At 41.2% G+C, this 12,323-nt stretch overlaps 1 protein-coding gene across 1 annotated transcript in view; it reads left to right on the top strand.

Annotated features, from left to right (window-relative positions):
• The window catches only part of phf12 (PHD finger protein 12), a 37,574-nt gene extending 25,721 nt beyond the window's left edge, over window positions 1-11,853 (top strand). The window contains 10 exon segments of the mRNA NM_001097256.1: window positions 289-421; window positions 1,295-1,459; window positions 2,285-2,443; window positions 3,675-4,419; window positions 6,279-6,407; window positions 7,362-7,505; window positions 8,604-8,705; window positions 9,048-9,130; window positions 10,197-10,335; window positions 10,543-11,853. Of these exon segments, the coding sequence (NP_001090725.1) occupies window positions 289-421; window positions 1,295-1,459; window positions 2,285-2,443; window positions 3,675-4,419; window positions 6,279-6,407; window positions 7,362-7,505; window positions 8,604-8,705; window positions 9,048-9,130; window positions 10,197-10,335; window positions 10,543-10,883 (2,140 nt within the window). The 3' untranslated portion in view covers window positions 10,884-11,853.
• Window positions 11,854-12,323: the final 470 nt, after the last annotated feature.

A 12,323-nucleotide genomic window follows, 5' to 3' on the forward strand; every position in this document is an offset into this window, starting at 1 on the left:
GCATCCCTGCTTTAGGCCATTGTGAAATTTTGTACTATATGTCCCTTTTAACGCTTGTAGTTTATTTATATGTCTTTCATTTGTTTGGATAACTAACCTTAAGGCACAATTATGTGCTAATAACATCTAACTCATTTTGTAATCTGAAGAGTTCTGTAGCCCATTTCCTTTGAATGCTTTTGATACACTCCAAAAAACTTTATGGCTTGCCCAATATGCTATAAAAGATCTTGTATCATTTACGATGTAAAGTGTGATACATTAAAGCACGTTTTCATCTAATTCAAGGAGCTGTCGAGTTGCACCTCTCATTCAGTGTGATTACTGCCCCCTTCTGTTTCACATGGACTGTTTGGACCCACCCCTCACTGCCATGCCAACTGGCCGCTGGATGTGTCCCAACCATATTGAGCACATTGTGGTAAAGATGTATTTTAACTTTTCAAACTTTTAATGAAGAATATGATGTTTGCCAGTATAATAAAGCAATTATTTGTATGTTTGCATTTTTCTTAAACCTATATAAGCCTGAGAATTTTTTCTTGAAGCAGAGAGAACAGTAAGAGAAGTGTCTATGAAGATTTTTATTTATCAATAAGAGCTGTGGGTTTTTTTTGGGGCAAATTTGAAATCTGCTTCTCAACCCAAGAATGTATTTAGTCAGTTATGCACCCAGTTTTAGTATTTGTACTAGTTGTACTAAAGAGAATTGCATAATTTCAGAAAACCTGTATTGGATTCTTTTTAGTAGTGCTGGAATGCTATATCACTTGTCTGTGAACTCTCATAATGTTACCAATGTGACTAATTGTAGCATGCTGTAAAGCAAGCTATTTTAATAATTCTAGCAGACAGGTTTTTTCCATGAAGGTAGCTTAACCTTGGAATACTAGTTCCAAAAATGGTGATCAAGCTATCTAGGGTTGCTTTTCAAATCCACTTTAGCAGGTGCTTTACACAAAAACAATTCTGAACATAATTAGGTTTCTGTGTTCTTAAATAAGACTTGTATGCTATCCTGAACTTAGTAACTATCCTTCCTGCCTCCTGCAAATTAGTTATCTACATGCTCTTCTGGTGGTTCTGCACTTTGGGCTGCTTGATAAGCATTATGTTAATTCTCAGTGATATCAATAGATACTTCCAGGATATAGAGCTTCAGAGTACTATTGTTAATGTGTGGCAGTAAAGACCCACTGCATCTCCCCATATATGAAGAACCACATGTTTGAGAATTAATAGTCCTGTATATTTTTGTATTTGTGTTGAAATATTTTCTGTTTGCTTTCTTTAGCTTAACCAGAAGAGTATGACCCTGAGTAACCGATGCCAGGTGTTTGACCGCTTCCAAGATGGCATTTCTCAGCATGCTGTAAAGCTAGACTTCCTAAGCCGCATCCACAAGCTCAATCCCCCCAACCGTAGATTGCTGCCGTCCGCCAAGAAACCCACTGTCAAGGTAAGTAGTCATGCTTGCATAATTTGGCCAATGTTGTGTTGTTGTGTCAACAATTTGGTCTTTAAGCAGAGTGTTGGTAGACTTAGTTAACCACAGTAAAAGTGGCCATACACTGAAAGATTGCTTTGTGAGCAGATCTTTCCCTGATATGTCCACCTAGAGGTGCCAAACGATCAAATCACATTGACAGGATGTAGGCGTTGTAGGAAAGGACCATATTAACAAGGAGATGCACTTCTATTTAATCCTGCATGAGTGGCATCTGGACAATTTCCAGGCAGATATCAGTCATGTAGACATGCCTGAGGGCCCATACACAGGCTAGTATAAGCTGCCGAATCGGCCCGTGTATGGCCTCCTTTGAAGTACTAAAGACTCTTATTTTGTAATTATTACGTCTTCAATTCCAGATGTAAAATCAATCTGGCTGGACTCATGGCAATCATTTACCCCCAATCTAAAAAGTACATTTTGCATTTACAGTGCTGTTGAAAGAAGAGTCTGTGACAGTTTTAGGGCTGTGGCATACCAAGATGAAAAACGGTGCAGTTGCTTTTCACTTAAAGTGAACTGGTGCACAGACTCCCAAGTGTTTCAACCAACAGTTCAGTTGAACAGAAGCCACATGCTTACACTGTGCTGTATTGCACACTCAGGACTTCAGTAGGAGTTGGTTAGGCTTCAGGAAACTTGCTTTAAACTACTAGGCAGTTTGACAGTCTTGTTTTCTAATCTAATTAGTATATTTGACCATAAATCTTCTCTTCTTTACATTACAACCTCTAATAAATAGCATAATTTCTAACTTGAGCCTATTTGTCCTAGGTTCCAGATGCTATTAAGGCACAGTATCAGGCTCCTCCTCAGTTAATTCCTCCAGCCGGAATACGCGACGGGGAATTGATTTGCAGCGGTGACCCTGGGGAATCTCAAAAGCACCTATTGCACTCTGAGCACTTAGCTAACCAAAGCGAGCAGCAAGAGGTAAGTGCCAGTTTTAACACGTTCAAGCAAGATAGTGCAGCTCCACAGTTTACCTAGCTGACCAGTAATTACATTTTTACAAATTAAAATCTTACTGCATGGATACAGATTCTGTGTGTTACTGTCAGTTGGTCTGACATCCTCAAAAATGAGCTTCCTTCTGTTTTATTAGTGTTGTTGTAAATAGATGTTTGTAAACTGGATCTGTTGCGGTCTGTAAGTTTGTTGGACAGTATGGTTGGTCTAAGGCAGATGCTGCAAACTACTTTTCCCTAAACCAGGCAGGTGTGACTGTGATAAACACGCACACACGTGTGTCATAGCTTGCACTTTTTTTTTCTGGTTTGTCAAAAGGGATTATGCATTAAGAAGCTGGAAATAATATTTTGGAATACCTAACCCAATACAGCTTTTATCCTTGTTATAGGTGCATGTTTTGCTTACTTTTGGTTATCGGTCGGAAGGTAAAAGTTTGCTGTAGTTATGCATGTCCTACGTTTAAATGCCTCAAGCAGCTAGCCTTCACAGTAACAAACTGCAATGGCTTAGGTCTTTCCTGACTGACTTGTAGTTTGAGCCCTACTTGGTGTCTGAATGCATATAACATTTTTAAGCTTTGGCTAGATTGGACATTTTTTGACTTTCACTGTTCTGAAGTCAAAATATAAGTGACATTATACCCCCCAAATCAGAGTTTCTTTGGGAATTAGCTGTTGTCTTACTGTTGGATGCTACCCGCACCTGTGCAAGTTACTGTCTTGCTCTAAGGCTAATGTTACAAAAAAAAAAATGGAAATATTAAGAGCCAGCAGTATATTTTCCTCTTGTGAAAGCATTATTGGCTCAGCTTGCTGCAATTTTAGCCCAGTATGATGCCATTGCTAGAGGGCAGTAGGGGGGCTTGGCTAGCAGTCTAAGTAGTGTGACTTTATGCTAGTGGGGCCATGGTTACCTGCACAGTGCACAGAGATGGGCCATTTCATAGGCAACCATAGGAAGTTCCTTGTGCTGAGTTTGGTTTTGGTGGAAATGTTAATATAGAGTAACTTGCAGTGCTTTATACATACTATTCTGCCTTCAGATAAAGGCACCCAGTTGTATAGCAGGCTATTCTTTAATGAGCTGCTATCCTACATGGCCACAAAGGCTACTTCTTAAATTTACATACCCCCTGTGCAACTTCAGACCTGATATGCTTGATTTAAATTGCTGAAATTGTTTTGTTCTTTAGTGGCTCCGTAGTGTGGTTGCACTTCAGTGCAGCATACTGAAGTATTTATCTGCTAAGCAGATGCCTCCTTCCTGGACCTCTGATGACACAGACTCATTGGACATCAAGCCAGTTATTGCAGCTGATGGCTCAGTTTCCAACTCTCACCAGCACACCGAGGGCAAGCCCCAGTTCCCCACACCTGTAGGATTGCATTCTGCAAGTCAGACCACATCCTTACAAGAAGATACTGCCTATGTCCTAAAACCATGTCTCACAGCTGCTTGTGGAACCACAAATGGACCTGCTGTATCAGAGTCTAAAGCAAATGGGCCTCATGTTAACAGTGTTAGCCCAGAGCCCATGGAACAGCTGATGGACCCTCAAAGGCTGACTGGACAGACTGCAATGTTGTCACAAAGACAAGCACGGCCTCGTTCAGGCACTCCAACAGCATCTGTGCCTCTCCCAAACCATGTTGTGAAAACTGAAACAACAGCAGGCTCAACCATGTGCACTCAGCGGCTGCCAGTACCAGCCATTACCCCTCCAAGCTCCTGTACTAGTCCTGAACCCTCTAGCACTTTGTCAAGGAAAAATGCACAGACTCCGCTTGGGGCTTCTGTGAACCAACATGACTCAAGGCCTGTCAGTTCACCTTTATCTGGTACCAGGGCACTTACACCACCACAAGCTGTTTGTGACATAGTAACCTCTGCAGCTTCAGGGGCCTCAAGGCTTTGTGCCGCAGCACCACCACCTACAGGTAAGCTGGGTGGCTTTTCATTCCTACATGTTTATTATTTTTCTCAAACCAACAGGTCCTGTTTTATGGCTTAGATTCTAGCTATCTTAATAACGGTGGCCAGACATTCTATATGAAACCCATTGTTAATATTATTGCAAGATTTTGAGCCCTAATAATGATTGATAAGGAGAATGATTGCAGTCAGGCAATTTGGACAATTCTGACCGTACCATTTGACTATGTATGGCCAGTCGCGGTGCCCCTAAAACTGATAAACCTCAATCCTGGTGGTTTGAGGCTTATTGGCCATGAGGGAAAATTTTACTTTGGTGAAGGAAGAGGAGATGCATATCCGTGGCTCCACACTTCCTGCTGTTTCCGAACAGAACAATAGAAAGGTGCTGTGTATGTTTATGGATAATCATATGGTTTGTCAGATTGGCCCATGGGCCAATCAGTCTGACACCGTGCTGATTGGGCCTTGTATGGCCACCTTAATGCTGATGTCCCAAGGAGAGTGTTAGTCACCCGCAATAAATCTCTGCTATTGCTGGAGATTAACCGCTCCAAAATGCCTTGCCACCAGCACCGATAGGAATGGCTGGTGGAAAGGCCTTTGCATCGCTTCAGTTTTCCGAAGTCTCGCAAAGTTTCCTCCTACAGGCAGCTTCGGAAAACTAAAGCAATTCCTTTTGTTGCTGGTGGAAAGGCAATTCAGAGCGGTTAGTTGCAGAGATCTATTGTGGGCAACTAACATGGCCAGTGAGACATTAGCCTAAGGGTGAAGACACACAGAGCTACTAGTAGCAGCTACTTGTCACTGTTACTAAAACAGATGTATGTTCTGGCGTTTAGTAGCTGTGCATAAGTACTTTCTATTAGCTCTGTGTTTCTTCACCCTAAGGGCCGTGACACACGGGGAGATTAGTTTCCGCGCGACAAATCTTCGTTGTCACGGGCGACTAATCTCTCCGCAATGCCATCCCACCGGCTAGAATGTAAATCTCCGGTGGGTTGGCATACGCGATGCCGCGATTTGCCGAAGTTGCCTTGAGGAAACTTCAGGCGACTTCTGTAAATTGTGGTGCCGTGTATGCCATCACACCGGCGGTTTACATTCTAGCCAGTGGGATAGAGTTTGCGGGCAGATTAGTCGCCCGCGACAATTATGAGGGAATAAGTAACGGAAAATTGGGCAGCGCTAAATAGAGATACATAAAATGGAAATATTAAAAGGTAGATGTACAATGTGAGTATTCCTTTAGGGGCATTAAATCTTGCTGTAAGTACTGGGTTTCATATTTTAGTCCACTGGTTACAAACTGGCCCTTAATGGTTCACTGGTTTATGATTTCAATGAGAAGGGCTTTTCCTGAACATAACAATTTGCCTAATTGAAATCTTTTTTTTTTTTTTTTTTCTTCATTTTTACATTTTTTTTTAAGTTGTATATGGGTGTTTATGGCCCCCTGAAAAGACTTATTAGTGATAGACATTCTCCCAAACTGTAGTTCATTTTTTCTCTTGAATAGGGTTTTTATTCCTAATGGAAAATAGCAGGTTATAGTAATAGTAGAACTATAAGTTAAGAGTGAGTTGGGAGCATGATACACATGTTGCCAGTGCTTGGTATGGGTTTTCTGTGGCATTAGGCTTCAACAGAGCTTTTTTTAATGAATGCTTGGACTTAAAAGACTTTCTATTCTGTGCTATGTTACCCTTTGGAAAGATGTACATATTGCATGAGTTCCTATATATGATAGGTAAAACCTATATTCTTGTGTGACTAAAATGTCTGCCAACTGATTTGTGCTTCCAACACAAACTGGTGACCAAACATCCTATCGGTATAACTTTTTTTTTTTTTTTGTCTGTAGATGGGAAAGTCAGACCTAGTACATTGCTACTTGATAGTGCTTCAAGTGCTCCTTCTGCATTATCAGTAAACTCTTCGGCTATGATGGAGCTTACTAATTCCCTCCGAACATTAATGGATGGTAATGGGGGTGAGTTTCTCATAAAATATTCTGCACCAAGTTGTTGTTGTTTTCCATTATGGACAGACATTAATGTGGAAATAATACCTCCTTTTTTATATAAACACTATCAGAACTTACAAAAATAAATATATATTTATATTTTTTTCCCCTGACATAGTTAATCAGAAATGTACCCATCATAGTGTTCCTTTGACTTGTACTAACCATTTCCCAACCCCGCTAATGCTCAGTCGTGCACCCCACCCTCCCCTTGATCAATATTTTGAAATGCCTAAGGCTTATGCCACAGAGGGCTGCTTTTCGACCTGCAGATAAACGCAGACTGAGAATAGGCTGATCCACTGGGCTACACTGGCTCCCATGTTTGCACCGAAAGGCACCACATTGACCTGGGTCTAGAAACACAGAGGAGATTTCAGTGTGAAAATTCTTACACTCACTTCTGTGCTGAAATTCACTCCGTTTGTGTGCACAAAGGCTGCCGCCGTGCCTTTCTGTGGAGAGACAGGAGCCAGCAGATCGTCTGATTCTTAGTCTGTGTTTATCCCCCGGCCGAGAAGCAGCCCTGTGTGGCTGTAGCATTAGGGGATTGGAATTACGTTCTTACAAGCCATGAAGACTATCCATACTTCCTCTCAGTCTGTGGAATTGTGTCTATATAGGTTTGTCAGGTCTCATGTTTAACAATATGCCATAGCCCCATTTTGTGTCCTTTTTTTTCTTATAAATATCCACCACAGTGAGTTTCTACCCCACAGTACAGATGTTCTATAGTGTGCATGTTGCTTTAGGTGTAAGGCAAGCTAAATCATACATTTAGTGCATTCATTCCTCCTTTGACATCTTGTTTGCTGCATATTAATAGCACTTTTACTGCTGTGCGCTAGAGAATGCATACCAGAACAAATGCCGCTTCTTTGGCACAAACTGACTGTTACACTGTATTTCTCCCTGTTGCAGAAATCCAGATTAATCTTCTGGATGAAAAGTTGGTGAAGTTCTTGGCCATGCAGAGAATCCAGGAGATCTTTTCTTCGAAAGAGCATCCTGTAGCAAGTGTCACCCGTCCTCAGCTAGCACCTTCACTCACAAACCACTTAGAAGGTACGTTTGGGATGTGGCCCAACTGGAATTTAACTATAGAAGTGCCGGACATGGTCATTGCACAGAGTATTTAAAAGCTTCACACATCTCACAGGGCCTTATTTACCTCTTGTATTGGTTGTTGGTTGTTTTTGTATGTTTCTTGTTTTTGCATGTTTAATGTGTACACCCATTTATAATACAATTTTGTGGACTATATTGGCATTTTATAAGTGCATGTTAACAATAATAAAAGCAACTCTGCCCCACCAGCCCCAGGTTACTGTGAAATTAAACGTGGGCAGAGACCAGCAGTGAGCAACAAAAACTTGTTGAGGCAGAAGAAAATACCTTAACACTTAAACTGTTGTAAGGTGGGGCATATACAGCTACATGGCTAATTACAAAAGCCTCATAAGCAAATAGTTTTTTGGTTAAAAAAAAGCCCAATTTCTTATAATTGCTGGGTAACATGTAAATACTGGTTCACATACAGATTTTTTCAATGCCACCAATAACCAATAGCTCTTGGCATTTCTGTTTTACAAAGCTTCCAACCCTTACCCTGCAGTACCTTTCCCAGTGTTATAGTAAATTATAGTAGGTTGTGGGGAAGGATAATAATTGGTTTAAGCAGGTAGCTGAACCTGAGAGTTGTTTGTAGGAGAGACCTGGGTGAGGCAGGTTTATTACTGTCCTGACCCTACACAAGTGAAGGAAAATGCTAAAATGTGGGTGTTTAAAAGGTTAGATTTACAATTAAGCCACCCTATGCCAATGTGCCAAACCCTTTCCTCAGGCGAATGTGTTAACCCATGGCCTCAATGCTTATTAAACAAATGAATGATTGTAAGCCTCCAATATTATCTTAAATCACTGCTGAAACGGCACATGCCTTTCTGTTCCTTCCGCAAGAGACACTATGTACAACCTTATGCTGACACCGCTATATCACCTCCGCTGCCCCTTTTGATCACAATGTGTTTTTCCAGATATAACGTGCAGACATTATAAAATATGTAAAATCCGTATAGAGAACACCAGAATAAATACATTTGATTAGGTTATTTCAGCTCATTTTGTGCTCACTTGCCTATTGGTTGAATACATTTTTTTCAGCCCAGAGAAGAGATGTTCAGGCCAGGGCTGTATTCTACCCTCTAATGATGGGTGTTGGAGCTCCAGTCAATATGTGTTACCGGACTCTCTACATTGGCACAGGTTTGTGGGCATTCAGTACATTAAACCATACCTTCTGTTCTGTGTTTGAAAAATAAATGTGTCTGTCAGTACATCTGTGCCTTTCTCTGCATTCATCTTTAGTCCTTACCCTACATCTCTTAACTTTTCTGTGTGTGCTGTGCTGTGTTTTATTTTGGCCTTTTCTCACTCTCTTTAGATGTGTCTGTATTTATCTCTGTGCGTTTCTGCCTGCATAAAGTGCATCGTATTGGCAAGAACATGCACCCTTTTGCCTGACACTGACTTTGAAACAATTGTACTAACTGTGCAGATCTACTTGCTATGCCAATCAGCTGTTCACTGAGCATTCTCTCGTTGCAGGAGCAGACATGGATGTGTGCCTTACAAATTATGGTCACTGCAACTATGTGTCTGGCAAGCACGCCTGTATATTTTATGACGAAGTGAGTTTTTTTTTTTTCTGGTCTTTGCTTGAGACTGCCTTTAAAATGTTAGTGCTTTAAAAGTAATTAACGGTTAGTATAGTATTAAATGACATGTGCTTAGTGACTTTTTAATGGGTCTTAGTTTGTAAATTTGCCTTTTTTTGCCCCCTTTCTAGCTTTCAAATTGGGGTGACTGACCCCTGCAGCCAAGAAATATTGATCTATTCAGTCCCTCTCTTATTCGTCTTCTAGTTTCTTATTCAGACTACTGCCTGGTTAATAGGTTATATTGGGCCCTAGCAACCAGGTCACTTATGAAATTCCAAACTGGAGCCAGGTTTTTCCTTGTAAAGTCATTGGGAGGGATGCTTGGGGTCCTTTGGAACAGTGCTATTTTATTGCTTTGCAAACCATTCCCTTTACTACCTAAACAGAAATTTACTGTATTTATAAGTAGTGTACTTTGTTTAGTTTTCCTTTATAAAACATTTCTAAATAATGAAATATGGCTTTATATCAGGGGTGGGCAAACTTTTTGGCTCACGGGCCACATTTACTTACCCCCGGGCCAGACCGGGCAGGGCCAGGCCAGCGCTACGCCCCCTTAGTCTGTTTAATTCCGGCCCGCCAATGACACCAAGTCTCGCGTGATGAGACTTGGCGTCGTTGGTGGGCCGGATTAAAAAGGCCAAGGGGCCGGCTATTCCATGCCTATGCAGTAGAGCCATTGTGTTTATACATTAGGATAGGCACTGCATTAGCAGATGTATGTTGGTCTGGAACTAGGGGTAGGCAGAAATGGTGTGTCTAGTGTGCAATGGCGGTGGGGGTGCTTGGAAGGTATCTGTTGTCTTCCTGCTCGCCAGTCCTGATCACTCTGTGGTGCCTACTGCCCGCTCATCACTTCAAAGCAAGGTGCCTGCCCGGGTTGCCTAAGGTGCCTGGCCAGCTGGCCTGGTGCTGTGCTGCATAGACTGTTACAGAACAATGCTATGAGTGGTTATAGGGAGGTGGCACTTAAATGAATGCAATATCTGCCCTGAAGCACCCTGGATTAATACATTCTCATTGTTTTACCTCTCAGAACACAAAGCATTATGAGCTGTTGAATTACAGTGAACATGGAACAACTGTGGACAATGTGCTCTATTCCTGTGACTTCTCGGAGAAAATCATCCCTACCCCACCAAGCAGTATTGTTGCCAAAGTGCAAAGCGTTCTAAGTAAGTCATACTGCGTGTTTCAGTCTTTGCTTCGGTGGCTGGCTGAGCCAGATGTGGCAGATGACTTTGGAATGGTGCTAATGATTTCCAGTTCCATCTTCATGAACACTGAAATAATGCAAGAATAATATTGATGAACTGTGAGCCTTCTTTGTTTAGTTCTTACTTTCCGGTGGGCATGTCTAATGTTCGTGTTTTATATCCTAGAACGCCACAAGAGCCAAAATCCTGAGGAAGAGGCAGTCAAAGAAGAAGTAGTTATGAACTCTCAGGCCCAAGGCCCTGGTCCGCAGTCATGCAACTGCAAAGCCAGCAGTTCTAGTCTCATTGGAGGAAGTGGAGCAGGCTGGGAAGGCACCGCCCTTTTGCACCATGGAAGTTATATTAAGTTGGGTTGTATCCAGTTTCTCTTCTCAATCACAGAGTTTGCAACCAGGCAGCCCAAAGGTGAAAGTGATGCCTTAGCACAAGAGCTGGACTTGGATGACAAATTGTCTCTCAAACCACCACACCAGGTGCCGGTCCTACGATCCAATTCTGTTCCATAGGAACCAAACACTAGATAGAATGCTAGGAGGCGACTTTTCCTAAAAAGACACTTGACTCAGCAGAGCAAACAAGTTCATTGGCCTCCCGGGACCCCAACGAGGCCAGAAAGAGTTTGCACATTTGCATGATATGAAGAAAAGTTCACCTTTTTATTTTTCTTTCCCTTCTTTTGCTCAGATTTTAGGGGCATTTGCACATATTTCTATCATACATTTCATATATTATAAATATATATATAAATATATATTTTTTTTATTATAAGAAAAAAATAAACAAATCCCCCCTTCCCCCCCAGAATGAATTTGCTAAGACACGATCAAAACATTTTGAATACTTTGTGAAATCCCCAAAAATCCCCCCCATTTCATGCAATTGCAAATGAATCTACGTCCCCCCTTTTCTATTTGGTGCCAGTGACTTTTTTTCTACCGAACAGATTTCAGTTTTTCTTAAAGAAGAAGAATCCCTTTCAGTTTGTTTCAGCCTTTCAGTTTGTTTCAGCCGTTCAGTATAAAGTTCTTGTTTCATGCAAGTCCCTCACTCCTCAGCCTCGCAGTTCTGCCTACAGTTGCAATAATAGGAGCTCCATAGAGACAACAGGGACAGGGTGGAGTTTTGTACAATATCAACAGACTGAAATACTTTACCTCCAGACACACCCTCCTGCTTTTTTTTTTTTTTTTTTTTTTTTTAAATTTTTAAATGTGTACAGTGCTCCGTGTGATACACCTTCTGGCTTCTGTCTGTAACAAAATATTTTGTTGTTCACTTGTTTGTCTTTTTTTTTTTCCCCCTTTTCCCCTTTTTTAATTATTGTAATACTGCCACTTCTCCTTTGTGGAGGTTGGTCAAGCTAGATCCATTGTAAATATTAACTGTATTGTTTTAGATTTTACAAACCTTTTTTTCCTGTATTCTGTACATATATATACATATATATATATATATATATATAAAAAGTTGATTCTTTATGAGTCTGAGTAAATTATTTGGCTTTGCTGCAAAACAACATGGTAAAGTCATGTTCCAGGATTTGTGGAGGTTTAGATAAACTTAAACCCTAAAAAAAGAATGTAGCTAGAAATGCTGCATTTTATATACTGAACTGTACCAGGCCAGTGATTCATTGCCTTTAGAGTTGTCCACCATCTTGGATCCTAAGGCTTCCGTTGAGCGCCAGTGGCACTGCACATGCTCAGTGTGCTCTGGGCTAAAGGTCAGAAGATTGGCGGTCATGGAAAAACTTGAAACCATAGCAGAAGACGAGGACACATGTCATACAGGCTAACACTATTCATTTTGCAGAAGGCTCATATTTCACTATGTAAATTCATGGGATAATCATTCAGCCTTGCCTGTTATATTGTAAATAGTTTAACTGGCCTCTTAGTTTAGGCAGCAGCCGAGAGGATGGGAAGAGAATTGGCAGATGGAAAGCT

This window comes from Xenopus tropicalis, chromosome 2 (genome assembly GCF_000004195.4).
Source record: "Xenopus tropicalis strain Nigerian chromosome 2, UCB_Xtro_10.0, whole genome shotgun sequence".
NCBI lineage: Eukaryota > Metazoa > Chordata > Amphibia > Anura > Pipidae > Xenopus > Xenopus tropicalis.